The 18574-nt window shown below is 42.0% G+C and overlaps 1 protein-coding gene across 4 annotated transcripts in view; it reads left to right on the top strand.

Moving 5' to 3' along the window:
• The window catches only part of Tmem200a (transmembrane protein 200A), a 97153-nt gene extending 80474 nt beyond the window's left edge, over positions 1-16679 (top strand). For 3 of the 4 annotated variants that reach the window (XM_031380644.1, XM_031380643.1, XM_031380646.1), the window contains exon 2: positions 13485-16679. In XM_031380644.1, the coding sequence (XP_031236504.1) occupies positions 13501-14976 (1476 nt within the window). In that variant the 5' untranslated portion in view covers positions 13485-13500 and the 3' untranslated portion in view covers positions 14977-16679. The remainder of the gene's footprint in view (positions 1-13484) is intronic. The other variant, XM_031380647.1, reaches the window with a different exon arrangement.
• The last annotated feature ends 1895 nt before the right edge of the window (positions 16680-18574 follow it).

Raw genomic sequence — 18574 nt, 5'->3', positions numbered from 1 at the left:
GGGAGGGAGGGAGGGAGGGAGGACATAATCTATGCACTTAAAAAGGGGAGCAGAAGAAGGGAGGGAGATCTTAGTTAGAGAGAAGAGAAGCCATCAAAGGGCCAGGTAGAGAACAAAGTGTAGGAATCGGAGAAAGTTGTGGGCAGAGAAAACAAACAGGAGTCCATGTCAACAGTGACTACCTGAAAGCAGCTTGAGTTCCACTCATTGCTAGGATTCACAGGGTGCAAGGCAAGAACTAACTATTGCAAATTGTCCTCTGATGTGTCCTTCACACATAAGGTATGTGTGCATCCCACCCCAGACACATAATCACACAAAATAAATACATGTAATAAAGAAGGACTTGAACATGTGTATGTAAAAGGACACTGGAGGACATCCACGGTGGTTCTGTAGTCATGACAATCTGGGACAAAAGAAGGATTCAGCGACAGAAGAGTGGTCGAATCAGTCATGCTGTTCCTGGGCAGTGGACTATTATATAACTTAAAAGCAGTGATGTGGGCTAATGAGAAAAAAAAAGACTCAAATCCTATTGTTTGAGATATTAAAACAGATGTGAAGGGTAAGATCCTGTGCCTGAGAACTCTTATAACATGTGTAGGAATATGCTGACATGACTTGGAAGGCAGTAACACTGCATTAACAGTAATTATGTTTCAGATGGGACTGCCAACTGGGTGAACATGGTTTGCAGTGTATAACTGTCATCAACATACTCATGAGGAACATGAATGGCTTTTATTTCTTTCCATTTGAAAATTACAGTTACATAAGGAAAAATAGGAAGGCCAAAACTGGACAATATCTGCAAAATTAGTCAACCTTGTGCCTCCTTGAAGAATTATGTATGTCTGCTAATTTAAGAACAAGTACTGTTCGGATTGAGGCTGAGATCTAAAACCAGAGAAATATAAAAAGGGCTGAAAGCACTAAACAAGGAAGGTTTAAGTAAAGGTGCACAGAAACACTTGTACCCACTTGAGCAATGCCTGCATTTGTGGGAGGAAAGTAACACAGGATGCCTTAGGGACTGCTTTCCCGTGTGCTTGACCCTTACTGTAGATACAGGTTTGTAATCCCAGCTACTAGGGAAGCTGAGACAGGAGGATCAAAAGTTTAAGGCCTGATGCAACAATTCAAGGCCAGACTAGGCAACTTAGACCCTGCCTTAGAAAAGAAAGAGGAACTGGGTGTGGGTCAGTGGTAGAGTACAGGCGCAGCATGCAGGAGGCCTGGGTTCAGTCCCCTGTGGGGAGACATTGGTTTCTTGCATGAAGAAGATGATAATGGGGAGAGTGTTTAAGCCTGAGTGGTCAGTGTAAGCATGTGGGAATAAGCCACGCTTAAACAGGCCAGTTGGCTTCCTCTGCTCTGTCACTAGACTCACTCACAGGCTCTCAGTTATCCTCCAAAGGGCACGAGGCCTCCCCAGCTCAGCTTAAGCCAGTCCATCTGCTCCCACTGCATTTTGACTGGCAGATAGAAGCAGGCTTCTTCAGGAGAACAGCCTCAGTTTGGAAGCATTTTCTCATGCACGGTGTGTGCAGGGGCTGCCTTAGAACAGGGAGACTAATGTGGGGCTGCAGAGACGGTTCGTCTATTCATCTAATTTGTATTCATCATAGACATGATGGAGCCAAGCCTAATTTTTATTTAATTTCATGCATAGAAACCAAGCCTGCTCTTGTTTCTGCCTTGCTCTACTTCAGAGCCTTTTCCTGCAGAGACCTAGGGATGTGTCACCCCTGCGAGTGTGGCATCTCTATGAGCATGGCAGGGGGACAAAGTGATCAGAACTCACACCCCCATTCAAATCTTTCGCTGCTTAATTTCAACTAGATGGATGGACAAATGGTTAAAAATCCCTACAGTTTATTAAAATGCATTTATTCCAACAGAAAACAACCATACAAATTCAAATCACTTCAGCATACATTTCAACCTTGATTTTTTTTTTCATCAAAGTCCAACACAAATCAGGTTAAAATGATGGGGATTTGGTATGCATATACTGCTTAATTGAATACTTACCAGTTTTTACATTCTTGATCCTCAGTGATATCCAGTCCATAGATACCCAGAACTAATCATTCTCTAACAAATTTTCCTATTGACTGTAGTCCTACACTAACTCACAAGTTGGACTTGGACTCATTGATTAATCAAACTTTTGGCTTAGTTACACATAGACTCATGAATTCCTCACAAGAACTTAGAAAAGTAGTCACAGATATCCCTCTATATCAAAGAACTACAGGCCAAGGGGATGTATAATTTTATTTTAGTTGCCACTGGTACAAGTCCCCAAGGACTGTATCCATAGCATTACTCTGAGATTGGCTCTACCTCAGAATGAATAGTGCTATCTGACTTGCCTACTCAAGCTGCAGGGCCTTCTGCTTTAGAATATATTTATATGCTGTTATAATAAAATATCTAACAACAAGCAAACTTAATACACACATGGACATGTACATACATACACACACACATATACATACATACATACATACACACACACAGAGAAAATGTAAAAAAGCCTAGACCATTTTTTTGTAATGAAATAACATAATCAAGTAAAACAAATAGTATTCCTAATTCTTGCAGAACAATTCCATTTTTATGTTTAACATGTAATTCAGTATATTTGCTGACAGCTAACTATGTACCACATCTCCGCAACGGAATCCGCCATCTTCTGAAGTCTTGTAGGGCAAAACACCCACCATGATCTTGGTATAATGATGGAGGAAAAGTGCCGGAAGGAAGCAATGGGCTTAGACCTTCAATTTATTACTTTCTATCCAAGATCTCCGAGCCCTTTCCAGTGGTGAAATGTCTTGGTTTGGCTTGCTAGGGATACCAGTATCCTTCATGGCTCCCTGCTCAGCCTGCCTGCTCCACAGTGCTGTGGGATTTCAAACACATTGAAGACTAGCCATTGCTTAAAATGCCATTACCTTTTTATTTAATTAATTTATGTATATGAGTGCTTTGCCTTTGTGTATGTGTACTGCATGTATGCTTGATGTCCATGGAGGCTAGAAGATGCCTGACCTACTGGGGCAGGAGTTAGGAATGGTTGGAAGCTGCTTTGTAGGTTTGTTGAAACCCAATCCAGGTCCTATGTATTAGCAGTAAGTACTTTTAACTATTTAGCCATCTCATTAGCCCCATAAAGGGTCATTTTAGGATTTATTCAGATAAAAGTAAAATAAATTGCACTAAACTGAAGCCTACATCTGAGGTCAAAGTACAGATTATTTAAACGGTCACCTTCTAATAATGATGGGCTCCAGAGAGGTATGGATGTATCTGAGATATTCTCTTCTTACTGGAGGGCGCCATCCCAAAAGAATTGCCAAGAAGTTCAAATTATTTACCTGGAGACTTTAGTAAAAGCATGAAATTTAGTAAGAAGAGTAAAAAGTGAGAAATGAGAAGCGATCCCTAATTACTCTTTAGGAACTCAATAGGCACTATTGTATGGAACAGTGATTCTCAGCTTCCTTATGTTCCTCATGTTGTAGTGAATCCCAACCATAAAATTATTTTTGTTGCTACTTCTTAACTATAATTTTGCTACTGTTATGAATCATAATATAAATAGTTTGGGAGATAAAAGTTGGCCAAAGGGGTTAAAATGCTCATGTTGAGAACCACTGTGTTTGGCCCACAGGTTCCTGCTGCAGTAAGAGTCATTCTGAAAACTAGAGGGGAAGGGAGAGCTGGGCCATGGGCCATGGTAAATGTCTTTTCTAAATGCTTCATTCTCATTGCTCTACAAAGGTGGCACTCTAAGACATGTCTACCAGTAGTCATTATTTTAGGAAAATCAGCATCAACAAATAGATAGATGTAGTTGGTGGAAGAGGGAAACAGACTGCAAGAGGGTGCTTAGCCTGTTCCACTAAGGAGACTGAAACCCACAACACCCTCGACAGGCATCTCCATCTTTAAATACAATGCCAACTGGCACTTGGTATTCAGCAAAGGCAAAGCCAGCTTAAATCTTTTCTTCCTTATGATGAGAACCTGCATTGTCTCCATCCTACACTTAAACCCATTTGGTTTGGTTTTGGTTTTTAGACAGGGCTTCTCTGTGTAACCATGGCTGTCCTGACACTTGCTCTGTAGACCCAGCTGGCCATGAACTCAGAGATGTGTCAGCCTCTGCCTCCCAAGTGCCAGCATCAAATGTGTGCATACTATGGCCAATTTTAAAGAACTTTTTGAAAACGTACCTTCCTGAGAGTTTAGGTAATTTGCCTAGGGTCACGCAAGACTGATACGTACATGCGCTGGGGACCAGCCTTCTAGATTTGCTTTCATGTGAAAACATTTTCCCCTATTTTATTTTGAATTTGGATTTCTATAATATTTAAAGGATGTTGTTTTCTTGTAACTATGACTGTGAAGCAAATCACTGTGCTTCTCAAAATTACAGCCTGAGAGAAGCTCTGGAGGATGCATAAGACTGGCAGTGTGGCTGCGGATGAGCATCAGCCTCTTACACTTACCTGATTCCCTTCAGCATCTAGACATAGCCTCAACAGACCACTCCCTCTTTCCCTTTTTATTCTAATCCATTCTTGTCAGAGCCAACTTGGGACTCATTCCTTCCATGATGATTAATATTGTCAGAGTGTTAGGATCTGTTCTAAAGACTAGTTCTGGCCATGTTTGTGAGGGAGTTAGCTGAGGTAGAAGGGCCCACTCCAAATGGTGTGTAATGCCACTTCATGGGCTGGACCCAAGGACTGAATAAGGAGGAGAGAGCAAACTGAGAATAGCACTTATTGCTCTCTGTTTCAGGGTAGCAGCTGCGTTATGAACACTTGTCTCCTCTCTTGCCACCATGATGGACTTCTGGATCCTAGGTTTCTTATTTTGTCAAAGTGACAAGACAAAGCAACAACAAAAACAACAACAAAACAAACAACAACACATTATCAAAGATCCAAATAGAGACTTTCTGTCATTTTTTTGGCCTTAGAGTGTATCGGCGACATAGAGCAAAGCCTTGTGCTATTCTACTGGAGGCCTCCTGGACTAGCTCCTCCTGGTGTAGTCCACAGAAATGAACACCCTGACACTGTGGTTGTGAGGGCATTCAAGAGAGGGACAACCTGGAAACATTGTATGCATGGATTACTCTGCTGATAACCAAAATTTACAAAGTAGCATAGACCAGGTGGCTACCTATTGATCATTCATTTTTTGATCCCTAGTGCTCATAAACTAGTCACAATTTTATTAGCAACAAACATCAATATTATCAAGGTAAACTTTACAAAATGTACTTCCATTTCATTATGCACCACAGACAGTGATGGGCCACCTACACAGCTTCGCCATCTTATGGGAGACTGCCATTCACCACAGACATCAGTACATACTCTTTGAAACACAATCTCATTTGCTACTTCCCTCACGGGGGAGACAGGTGGAGTCCACCTCTTATTCAAGCCCTTTAATGTTCTGATGTCTTATCTTGGGCTTGCTTTCCCCTGAACTCAGTTCATTCTTCCGTTTCCAGGCAGAAGCTCATTTTGCCTCTATTGAGATTTCTGCATTATGTTCCATGTGCAGCCCCATACTGTGGTGGCCCTGCTGTGTTCTTGGAAGAACTCAGAACCGAAACCAGAGACTTAGCTCGCTGGGGGTTTGGAGCCTATGTAAATGATTCAAGGACCAGATACCAGGTCCCTAGGAAGCCGTGAACCTTTGATCTCTCTATCCCGTCCTGGAATCCTTTGTGTTAGAGTTTTAGCTTTGATCCTGCCGAATGTCTGTTCTCACCTGAATGTAAAATGCATGGCTGTGCTTATCTAAGTATATATATATTCCGTGTTCACTAAGTAAAGTTGCGCCTTGATGAGACCATTTCTCCTGGCGTCTGTCTCTTTTCTCTACCACCCATTGCAGGTTTCCAAATCCTCGGTTCGTGGGACCCCACGCAAGTAGGAGCTGCGGGACGGCATCCTACACCATACCACAAAGAAACTGCCTAATCTTTGTGCTTATCTTCTGCTCTTGTCTAACATTTAAAAACCTTGTTGTCCTTCACCCCACCCCACCCCTTCTTTTACAGATCAAACACATCCTGGAATAAGCTTTTACAGCCCTGATCCACAAGAGTGTTCAGAATTCTCACACTGCTGGACATCTGTTTCTTCCTATTTTGGTTCTTTTCTGATTGATCTACCATCCCAAGCAGGACATGAATCTATACCGCACATGTGGTTCTACAGGCATGCACACACACTGGACTCATCACAATGGATCAGACTTCTAGAATCGAGAGACTTTAGAAGTTTATTAATCCAAATACTCTTCTTAGTGAGACGCATGGTCCAGTGCTTTTTCTTGCCTTTCCGTGTGCCTTCCCGTGGTTTCCCATGCTAGCTGCGGGCCTCCTAGTGGAACAGGAACTGACCCAGTGACTCACATATGAATGAAATGTGGGTAGCAACAGGGGCACAAAGTTAGTAAGACAAAGTCCCCGTGAAGAGACAGGAAGTCTTGTGAGAAAGGAGGCAAATATTTAACCTGAAGCGCTTTAAGATGGCAGCATTGCAGAGTGCTCTTCCGCAGCCTCTGGAGGAATCAGGGAAGTCTTTTAGGAGGCTGTGGCAGTTAACAGAGGCTTGGCACATCAGCAAGAGCTTTCTATGCACACAGAATCTGATTCATCCTCCCCCATGGCCCTTACCGTAAAGCTTTATCATCTTCTCACTTGAAGTATGCCTGTTATTTTCAATATAATTGACACTGTTCTCTTCATATATTTGGATTTTTATCCTTGTTTAGGGCTTAAAAACTGTCAGAATGCAAGACTATCTGCCCAAGGGAAGTAAAAATTAATCTATGCCTTCAGGACCAAACAAAACATTACATAAAACCCCATGTGGTATCCACAAATGTGACAGATGGAAATATTTTCTGTTCAAGCTACAACAGTTTTAGGACTTTCTTCCCAGTAGAGACATTTAAAACTTTGAGTTTTTTATTTTTTTTTAAAATTTATATCATTACCAGAGTCAAAAGAAAAAGTTCCTATGGGTGCCTAGCAGTTCAGTCAAACTAAGTTGAAAACATTCGAGGACAGAATGGAAGGCCTCTTTCCATGTGTATGGACTAGTGGATTTGCATGTGCATACTAGAGGAAGAGACTGAATGACACATGTTCCTGTATCACTTGATAGCCATGAACATCCTCAGCACCCACATGGTGGAAGGAGAGAACTTATTCATAGAAGTCACCTTCTGATGTCTATGTGTACACTGTGGTATTATGTGCCTGCCTGCTTCACTGTGGTATTATGTGCCTGCCTGCTTCACTGTGGTATTATGTGCCTGCCTGCTTGCAAACACACACACACAAACACACATATACACACATGCAGACATACAGACACGCATGAATGCATGCAGACACACATAGAGACACACACATAGGCATGCATGCACACACGTAGACACATTAAATAAATCAATGTATAGTTTGGTTAATTATTCAAGTGCAGTTATCAGTGGTCTGTAAGGATGCAAGAAGCCTGGAGTCTTCTACCTCCAGAAATATGAGTCCATAGATTGCAAGGAAGAGATAGTTTATACAAGAGCTTGCTTTTCTTTTTAATTGTTTCTTCAGATTTACAGAATTATATTAAACCCATAATGTAAGGAATGATAAGGCAGGAAAGCCCCACCTGTTCATCTGGTATTTGCAGTAGGACAGTTCTATAGGCACTGCCATGTTCCCTCTGGGATACCAGGGTGAAAACAGACAGGAAATGATGAGGATGGGGGAGCTGGGAGACACTAGACTTAAGGAAGCCATAGGATGGTACAATATGAAAATCTGCAAAATGTTAGTTCTGCACCAGCAAGTTTTTGTATTCTAAAGACCTTTGCTGGTATTACCCAGTATAGGGTAAAGCTGAACAGTCACATGAAACAGCGGGCCAACAACAAAGTAGTCTTTAACGAATTGCCAGACTGATGCTCAAGTCAGTAACCCATAAAACGTAACCCACTGTGATCAGGCACATCTTGACCTCACGAAGAGAATGTGCTTGAAAATCTATATGGGTTCTGTGTCAGTAATGTTTCTACAAACCTACTCTCCCGACAAACTACCAAATGCAGACCTGAACCAACGATGAGCTGTGGAACAATAGCATGGAACAAATACTCTCCAAGGACTAAAAGCCATGAAGCCCTGGAACACAGAAATCTCCAGAAGGCCAAGTAGCAGATCATAATGAGCTCAGCAAACACCCTGCTGAGACCCAGTGGGAGATACACTCTGCAGGAAGAGAAGGCATTAGAAGCGTGTCTTCCTCAAAGTAGAAATGTGTTCCCACCACACACCCCAGCTCTTCAAATCTGGACATTCTCTCAACAATAACTGTCACACTCTCCGCTTGCTATGTCTCCTGACAGGAAGATGGCTTAAACTGTTAAAAGAAAGCCATTGCTATGGAAGGCACCAATTTACCGGCATGCAGGATGTCAGTAGAGGAATCCCCGCTCTAGAGCTGAGCTACTCTATGACCACAGCTTTTCACCCTTCTCCGCAGAAGTTACTGTAGCTGCCCTCAGCAGCATGGCTATCACGATTTGTCAAGCAACTTTGGAAAGAGAGATGCTTGTAAAGATTAAGATAATTTTCAGTGATATTAGGCCTGGAAAATCCAGAACACATTAGTGAGAATCCTAAAGGCCAGAATGAAAGGTTGGAGAGCAATAGTCATTTGAGTTTCTTCAGTTACTGTCACACAGCTTGGAGAAGACTCAAATCAACAAGCCACACAGATGCATCCATCCTGCCAAGGCCGTTGAAGACATCTATCTATAGTACAAATGAGCCATCTTACCTATAGTGAATTCACCAGCCACATGAGCACTAAAATGTCCCATCCCATAATTCACGGGCTCTTGCACATTAAGCCTCTTAGTGAAATTTTCTAACCTATGGCATTTTTAAAAGCATCATTTTAGCTGGTGAATTTTATTCTTCCAATCCATGATTTCTCTGAGAGCAAGGAATGACAAGGTGTGGAGGAAGGCCATATTGAGGAATGACAGACAGGACTCCCTTACAAAAAGATAGAATTCTGTGATCTTGAAAACACAAACGCCTTTAGCACTGAGGGGAATACTTCATGAGTCTTCCAGAGAAGCCGCGCAGGCAATGCCCACATGGTTAAGCACACTGACCACCAAAATGGGGGTGCTGCGGTGACATAGAAGAATGTTTCTGATATCATCATTTCCTCTGTCCTTTTCTTTTCTTCTTTTTCCTCTGTTCTTTTCTAGTACAGAGTTAGTGGCAGCAGCTCCATGAATTGAGAGAATGTAGATTTTTAATTTCCAGTTTTCACAATGAATCTCAATCAGTTTTTCTCATCTGAATCCTCTGTCTGTGAACTATTTGACTGAATATTTGTTAGACTATCAAATTCACGTATTAATCACTAACTCTTAAGGCAATAGTTTCAGAAAGGAGAACTGTAGGGAGGATGTTAAGCCATCAGGATGGACCAACCACTCTGAACTGGAATTTGTGCCCCTCTATCTAAGCCTCTTTTGTATTATTCCAGTAAAGAGTCTAGAGAATTTATAGAGAGAATGAGGTGCTTACATTTCTAGAGCTGAGATGTTCACGGTAAAGGGCTGTATCTGTTAAAGCCTCATAGCCTGGTAAAGGCATGTGGAGAAAAAGCAAGAGTGCACCCGTTCAGTCCTTGTGGTGCTTTGAATAGGAATAACCACCATAGGCCCAAATATCTGAATACTTATTAGGAGGTGTGTGGCTTTGTTGGAGGAAAGGTGTCACTGGGGGTCAGCTTTGGGATTTCAGAAGCCCAAGCCAGGCCAAGTAGCTTTTCTCTTCCTACTGCTTGCAGATATGAACTGGGCTACTTATCTTGCACCATGCCTGCCTGCTTGCTGCTGAGCTTCCCGCCAAGATGACAATGGACTGAATCTCTGAGCAACTCAATCTTAAAGGGTCACAGTACTAGGCTGAGAACTGCTAGGCAAAGGGAAGGACATACTCCTGTTCTGACTTTCTCTCCACCTCTTCTGAATTGATGTTAACTTGATTTCTCACCATGATAATTGTGAAAAAATGCTGTCTCTCGTATGCATTCTGGGGCAACGCTCTTCCTAATTGAAACTTCCATTCTGGAATGACCTCCAGCTGGTTCCTGCTTGGGCTATTAGCTCTTCCATTAGGTTTTAAGCTCCATGGAACAGTGACTGACTTTGCTTCTTTGCTTTTCCCTTGGGCTCTAGTTTGGATCTCTGAGTGGTGATACAGAGTCATGCAGTGTGGGATTGTTTTGAATCAAGTTAAGAGGGAAACTGTCACCAAACCTTACTTTGCTGGTTCTTGGGATCTTTGTAGCCTTATCTAGCTCGCCCTGACCAAGGCAGATTGACTTTGTTTTTTTATGAGATCCCTACCACAACCAACAAGTTTCTCCCCTCCCTCCCCTCCACCTGCCCTCCCCTCCACCTGCCCTCCCCTCCACCTGCCCTCCCCCAATTGCTCTAGAAGTTTGGTTTGGCTTTCTATGCACTGGCTCCGGTCCGTCTACCTCCTAGCTTTGCATGCTTACCTTGCTTGCTCATCCCCTCCCCATTTTCTGTGGCCATATATCTTTCTTAGAATACTTTCTCTCTTCCAGTGCTATTTCCCAGCCAACCTCAGTAAGTGAAAAATGAAATACTTTAACAAGTTGTAAAGGCCAGGATGTCTGATTGGAATGTGGCTCACTATAATTGCTTTAAAATCAAAGGAAAATCACACACCCTTGTTTGTGTTTCTTTCTTAAATCCACCTATTACAAAGGATTTCCATCTCTTTCCTTAGTTTGACATATGGGAAGAGCTAGGCTAGGCGTCTGCAACCTAAACTGTTTCCTTCAAACATTTGGAGCTATGCTGCGTTTTATCCAAGGTTTGGGAGAGGCTCTAAGGTTAGTACATTTACTTTGATAAATTTCTTGATTAACAAGCTTAACCCTAGTTAGAATTGTACATCAAGGTGGGTCTCCTTGCCAGCTCACTAAAATGGTACACACAGTCCACAACCCTGTTGTTTAAGAACAATTCAGGAATCATAAGCAGGAATTCAAAAGGAGATCTCTCTTTCCTGGAAGATGGAATTGGACAGCCTTTCAGAAACTTGCCTAAGACCTACAGAATCTTAAAATATCCTTTGTTTTTCTACCAACTAAAGTTGGCCATTTGAGTGCTTTTTATTATAAAATGAGGCAGAAATGTTTTCAACTTACAAAGTGTTGCTTTTTGTATGTATGTTTTCTTTGTTTATATGTTTAACTATGAAAGTTGGTGTAGTAGTCATAAGTCAGTTTGCCAATCCTGGGGAAAGGCTCATTTTTAGTCATCATTTTAGCAACTATTTCTTGAACACTGGCTGTGTGCAAGTGTTAAAGTAAATAAAGAGAATGTTAATTAAAATTGAATTTGACCATGAGGCATGAAGAATTCAGACTATATATACATATATATATATATACATATATGTGTGTGTATATATATGTACATATATACATATATATGTGTGTGTCATGAAATATATATACATACACACACACACACATTCTCATATCTCCAGTGCCCTAGGAAGTTTGTTCAAATATTCTGAGGAATGGAGCTTGTGTGAACATGAGAGCTGAGTCAGTTAGTTGGAAAAGGACCTTATAAAGGAACATAAGCTTTGATGATTAGCCAGAAGTCAACATGTGAAGGCTGACAAGAGTTAGGAGAACTACACAGTCCAGATGAAACATTATTTTGCTGTTATTTTCAAGACAGGGTGTCTCTGTCTAGTCCTGGCTGTCCTGGAATTCATTTTCTAGACCAGTTTGGCCTTGAACACAGAGTTTTGCCTGCCTCTGTCTCCTGAGCAATGGGATCAAAGGTGTGCACCACCACCCACCTAGCTGAAACATTCCTAATGGTCTCAGAAACAATATGGCATAGGCAATAAATGAGAAAAGGGAAATTTTCTGTACCTTAAAGGGAACAGAGAGATTAAACCCATAGGGTCTGAAATCCCAGATTAATCTGCAGGCAGCAAGGTTTGTTTTGTCTATTATGCCCTTTCAGAAGTGTGTCCTGGAATAATCTGGCATCTCCATGTAAACTGGTTGGTACAGAAAGAGGAGCCCAATGCTGGCGAGCAGTTGGAAGGTCCCTCAGCAGTAGTTCATAAGCACTGCACATATCCTGAAAGAATAGGATTGTAATAGAAAGGTACAACTGAGACCCCATGTGTCATGACAGTTCTATGATTTAGAACATTGTTGAAAGGGGGAGTAAGAAGGGAGTGATGATCAATACATAGGCCCAAGCTTGAGGACTGGCTCCACTAAAAAGCCAGGTGTGACCCTGAGACCAGTGGTGCCTGCAGATGTGAGGTCAGCTTTGCCAGTTGTATGCAGGTGTGTGTGTGTTCCCTGGGAGGCAGACGAAAATTGAAATTCAGGGTGTGATCTGAAACGCAGCCTGGGGACTCATCGGCATCAAGGCTATTGTGAAAGATGTGGAAATAGATATGTGCGTCAAGGGAGGGCCAAGACAAACATCCAAGAAAGGGAGTCTAAGAACTGGCAATTTACTTTGGGCTGAAAGAAGAAGAGCCAACGTTCAAAATAGAGAGGTCAGTGTAGAAGCAGGAAGAGGCCAGAGAATCAGGCAAGTAAGGGGGTGACAATGTAGAGAGAAACCGAATGTGAAGTGACTTTCACCATGGATTCTGGAATGTATTCTTTTGGTAAGTCTGGAGATTTCCTTTGGCTTGTTTAGTATTGTGTGTGTGTGTGTGTGTGTGTGTGTGTGTGTGTGTATGTGGATCCCATCCACCTTGCTTTTGTCTATCACTGGCCTGGAACTGGGGGTTTCCACTAGGCTAGGAGGTCAGGGAGTCCAAGGAATCCATCCTCCTGTCTCTGCCTCCCCAGTACCCAGACCACATGAGCACTCCACCACACCAAGATCTAAAGGAATATTGAACTTAGCTCTTCAGGCTTATAAGGCAGACACTACCAACTAGCCACCTATCTTCCTACCGAAGTTCCCATTTCTTTAAAATAACAGAAACAATGATGAAAATTGTGTGTCTGGGGGTAGGATGGGGGCTTGTGACCAAGGGACAGCTTAATATACTAGGTGTCAAAATTACTTAATCAAAAAACATTTCTTGAGCTCGAATTTTATTAGTACTAGGAGAGAGAGAGAGAGAGAGAGAGAGAGAGCGCTAGCTCTAGAAATTCACATTAGTCAACAAACATAACCTCTTCCCAAACCGAGGATTTAAAAGTTATTCCTCTGCTTTTATCATGTGGAACAATAGCAGCCAATCCCCTGTGTGAGCAGTCCTCAGACTGAGTTGCAGTCTCCCTGGGCTCACCTGTGGATCATGTTTCCTTTCTTTTCAGAGCACAAGAGGAAGCTATGATAGCCACTGGTGGGGTCATCACTGGCCTGGCGGCCCTGAAGCGGCAGGATTCTGCCAGGTCCCAGCAACACATCAACCTCAGCCCACTGCCTGCTACGCAGGATCAGAAACCCGTCAGACGGCGCCCACGAGCTGATGTTGTGGTGGTCCGTGGGAAAATCCGGCTTTATTCTCCATCTGGCTTTTTCCTCATTCTGGGAGTGCTGGTATCCATCATAGGAATAGCTATGGCAGTCCTTGGATATTGGCCCCAGAAGGAGCATTTCATTGATGCAGAGACCACGCTGTCCACCAATGAGACCCAAGTGGTTCGGAACCAGGGGGGTGTGGTGGTGCGCTTCTTTGAGCAGCATCTACACTCCGATAAGATGAAGATGCTTGGCCCGTTCACCATGGGCATCGGCATCTTCATTTTCATCTGTGCCAATGCCATTCTTCATGAGAACCGCGACAAAGAAACCAAAATCATCCACATGAGGGATATCTATTCCACAGTCATTGACATCCACACGCTGAGACTCAAGGAACAGAAGCAGGCAAATGGCCTGTACGCAGGCTTGCTGGGAGACACTGAAGTGAGGCTGAATGGCAGCCCCTGTGCATCCAGGCTGGCTGCCACCACCTTGGCCTCCTTCTCAGGGATGCGGAACAGCTTTCGGGTGGACAGCTCTGTGGAGGAGGATGAGCTGATGTTGACTGAAAGTAAGAGCCCGGGGCACCTCATGCCACCGTTGCTATCTGACAGTGCAGTCTCTGTCTTTGGCCTTTATCCACCTCCAGCCAAGACCACCGATGAAAAGACCAGCAGCTCCAAGAAGTGTGACACCAAATCGATCGTGTCGTCATCCATCAGTGCTTTCACACTGCCTGTGATCAAGCTTAATAATTGTGTCATTGATGAGCCCAGTATAGACAGCATCACTGAGGTCGCAGACAACCTCCAAACTAGGTCCAGGAATCTTTCAATGGATTCCCTCGTGGTCCCACTGCCAAGCTCTGGTGAGTCCTTCCAGCCCACCAGCACATTACTCCCAAGGAACAATTCCGTTGGGGATTCCCTATCAAGTCAATACAAGTCCTCTGTGGTTCTGGGACCCGGGACTGGACAGCTCTTGTCTCCTGGGGCTGCAAGAAGACAGTTTGGATCCAACACATCCTTACATTTACTCTCTTCTCACTCCAAATCCCTAGATTTAGACCGAGGTCCTTCCACACTCACAGTGCAGGCAGAACAAAGGAAGCATCCAAGTTGGCCCCGGTTGGATCGGAGCAACAGCAAAGGGTATATGAGACTGGAGAACAAAGAGGACCCAATGGATCGGTTGCTCGTTCCCCAAACAGCCATCAAAAAGGACTTTACGAATAAAGAGAAACTTCTTATGATCTCAAGATCTCATAACAACTTGAGTTTTGAGCATGATGAGTTTTTGAGTAACAACTTGAAGCGAGGAACTTCTGAGACAAGGTTTTAGTGTTTGAAAATAGACCGTTTTCCTTGGAGGTATATTCTACTTTAGCCAGTGTTTGCCTCCTTAAAGCATTGGTTGCAAGCCTTTTAAAATCAAATGTCAGTGTGTTAGAAATGGTTGGTTAATTTTGTAATGAAGATGGCTGTATGTATGGGTTCCCTTTCCCTGCAGAACTGTAGATTATCATGTGAGATTTTTTGTTTTCTCTCTGAAAGCATGATTTCTTTTGTTGATGTAGATGCAAAATACCAGCATTCATATTAAGAACTTGGCTTTACTTTCACATCCTATCACCGATGATCATCTTCATAGAGGGTAGCCAGTATGGAAAGTGCAGAGTACCAAAGTGTGGACAAGAAGTGTTAAACTCAGGTCCAATACTCAATGGACGTATTTATAAATGAGGTGGAGTGCAGTCTTAAGATGTGATTTTCTGAATTGTTTTGTGCAAGATTGCTTACATTATTTAACGGGAGAACTCATTTCTGTTACATCTTTTGTGAATCATACTCTGAACTCTTTATGGGCAGTGTGTGTGTGTGTGTGTGTGTGTGTGTGTGTGTGTGTAACACACACACACATATTACACATCAGTTCTGTTAGGATGATTAAAAAAAAAACCTGGTGAAGTTCATGGTTTAGAGATAAATAGCAAAAAGCTACTAGTTGTAACTTTAGAGTCTCAGAATCAATCATTTTCTCTGCAAAGTGATGTGAAAAGTGAATGGGCTAATTATAGCTTGTAGAATTTTTGTTCTGACACGTGCAGAGAGAGCACCACCTAAGGAGCAAAAATACTATTATTTGCATCTAACATCGATCCACTTGCTGTTGTCTAGAATTCACTCACCCCCATGTTCTTATTTTGTTCCAAAATTTATTATTATTATTATTAATTATTATTATTATTATTATTATTATTATTATTATCTGGGGAATAATCAGCTAGTGTCAGCTCATTTTCATATCTCCACATGCCACCAGCTTGGTGGTTAAAGAAAATTTAGCACTTGATAAACTGCCTTGCGATCTACCCTGTGCTGGAAAGCCTTCCACTAACTCCAAAGACTCTCTCCTGGCTGGACAAGTTTTGAAGGTTGTGTTTCTCAAATATATAAAATTGTCAATAATACTAAATACTAAAGTGAATGTTTCCATTAGATATCTCTCATTTCCATGAAGGTAACATGGTTTTCAGAATCGTTTAATGGGGCCTAGAACAGTATCTCAGCAGTTAAGAGCACCCACATGGTGGGTCATCCAGCTCCAGTTTCAGGGGATCTAACACTCTCTTCTGGTCCTGTGTGAGCACCAGGCTATGGTGCACTTATGTACACTTAGGCACTATACACATAAAATAAAATCTTTATTTTAAAAAGTCTAATGGAATACTCAGGTAATTTTGCTGTTTTTTTTTCCCCAAAGCCTAAACATTTGTGAACATTCCCATTACAAGCACTAGAAGGAACAGAAAGGACACATTTGTAAGAGTAGCAGTCTAGAATCCCAAACTGTGTTTACATAGACAGCTTCCTTCTAGAGAGGCACCCTGCTTCGTAGAAACTCAAACCTGTGTGTTATGATAGACTAAGCTCAATATTTTACTATAAAAACATTTAATAAATGTCTATTCCTCATAGAAATGTGTGTTCTTCATACCTTTGTTATCATTTTTTTAAATAAAATGTACATTTCTGTTTTAAATACTGGTTTGCAAACTTTCTACTATACTCTATTGATGGCATTTAATACCGTGGTGCCCTGGCTTTTTAATATTGCTTTTGTTGGGTTAAAGAGACACACAGCTACTCTTTTTAGTAGGTCATTTTTGTACTTTTTTACTTTGAGATGGTTTTCATTGAATTCCCAGGTAAACAATCAAACCTCATGTACAGCACAGAAATGTTAACAGCCCTCTGGCTCTCAACATGCCTGGTGTGGCATGCAGCATGACTTGTAAGTCTCTTCCTATAACGTGGTCCAGAAATATGTAGAGGATTGAGCAATGTGGCTCTTGATAGATCTAAATAAAACAACTGGGAGCTAAAAGCAGTAGTTCATGCCTAACCCAAGTCCCTAGGTTCTTATTTACCAAGCAAATTATTTTTATTAAATGATAAATAGTCTGCACATTTAAATTAATCAGACTCATGTCACTATTAGTGTGAGACAGCTTATCTACTTTATTAATTTTGCATCACTCCAACCTGGAAGACTACTTACTTCATATTTTGTATATGAAGCTTGTGTGTGTGAAGCTCTTGTGAATGCTAAAAATTATTTAGAACTGTAATCTATCACTAGGAGAAACAGCAGGAATGTGGACTATGCTCAGCTGCTTCTAGCCTAGGTAGTTTCTAATGCCTGTACCTAACTGCCTTGTTCAAACAACAGAAATTTCTTTTCTTCACATTTCAGAAGAAGTTAGTAGGCCAAGAACAAGGTTCAGTTCTGCAAGGTCTGTCCACTTGTGTTATTGGACTATTTTCATATTTTATTATCTCATGATCATTTTTCATGTTGAATTTCACTGACTCTTCAGGACTGGTTTCTCCTGGGACCTCTGTCAGCCAAGGCTTGTGGATGGTGACCTTATCACTATGTTCTTATGTGTCCTTTCCTCTGCATATACGTATGCCTGTTGGCTCTTTTTATAGGACACCAGCTAAGCTGGCTGAGAGCTCTACCCCATAGGCCTTATTTAACCTTAGTTCTTTCTTTAAATGGTCTCTGCAAATATTATCTTAGCTGCAAGGTATTGGGGACATGATTTAGCCATAACATGCTGTGTAGAATGTTGACTAAATAGTCTTAGCATAAAGTAGATGAAAAACACAGACTATGCCGTCAGTAGCTTTGCTACTCTGGATGTATAGCCTGGACGATGACAATCTCTCAATGTCAGTTTATTTCTTGATTTCCAGTCAAGGAATCCTGGGATTTCTCAACAATAATGTAAGGTGAGTCAGAATATAAACTATCAGGTTCTTTCTAATTCAAAGGTTTCTGGCACTCTCAAGTGAGGATCATATTGTGTTTATGTAGCACTTTGCTCATCAAATTAGAAAGGACAGACACTGGGGTAGAGCGAAGTGGCCACGTGTTGTAGACCAATTGTGAGAGTATAACCCTGGCACTGCCATGCTCTTACTGAGAACGGGGAGTGGTCTGTCAGACATGCCAACGTGAACGCATCATTATGTGCCAAATGCTAGCCCTGCTCCCAGGATCTTATAATTTATGTAAGATGACCTTTCTAGAGAGTCCAGAGTGGTGTCATGGCAGATACATCGTGAAAATTAATATCTAAATGTTGTCACCACACAGAAGTGTTATCTGAAAGTATTTCCACCCTTCATTCTCTTCCTGCCCCACTCCAAGTACATTATCCACTCTCAGATGAATAAGCATGCTTCAAGGCATGTCTATGCCCCAACCCCTAGCACAGATCAATGTTAACTTACTTGGCAAAATGCACGGGCAGTATTGATGAAGTTAGAGATCTTGCAATGGAGGGATCATCTTGGGTCATTCAGGGGACTAACAAAGGTCCTTGTAAGAGGGAAGCTGTAAGAAAATCACAAAGAAGGTAGTGATGTGA

The sequence above is a fragment of the Mastomys coucha genome, unplaced genomic scaffold (assembly GCF_008632895.1).
Source record: "Mastomys coucha isolate ucsf_1 unplaced genomic scaffold, UCSF_Mcou_1 pScaffold2, whole genome shotgun sequence".
Lineage (NCBI taxonomy): Eukaryota > Metazoa > Chordata > Mammalia > Rodentia > Muridae > Mastomys > Mastomys coucha.
This window is presented reverse-complemented; position numbering and strand designations above follow the sequence as displayed.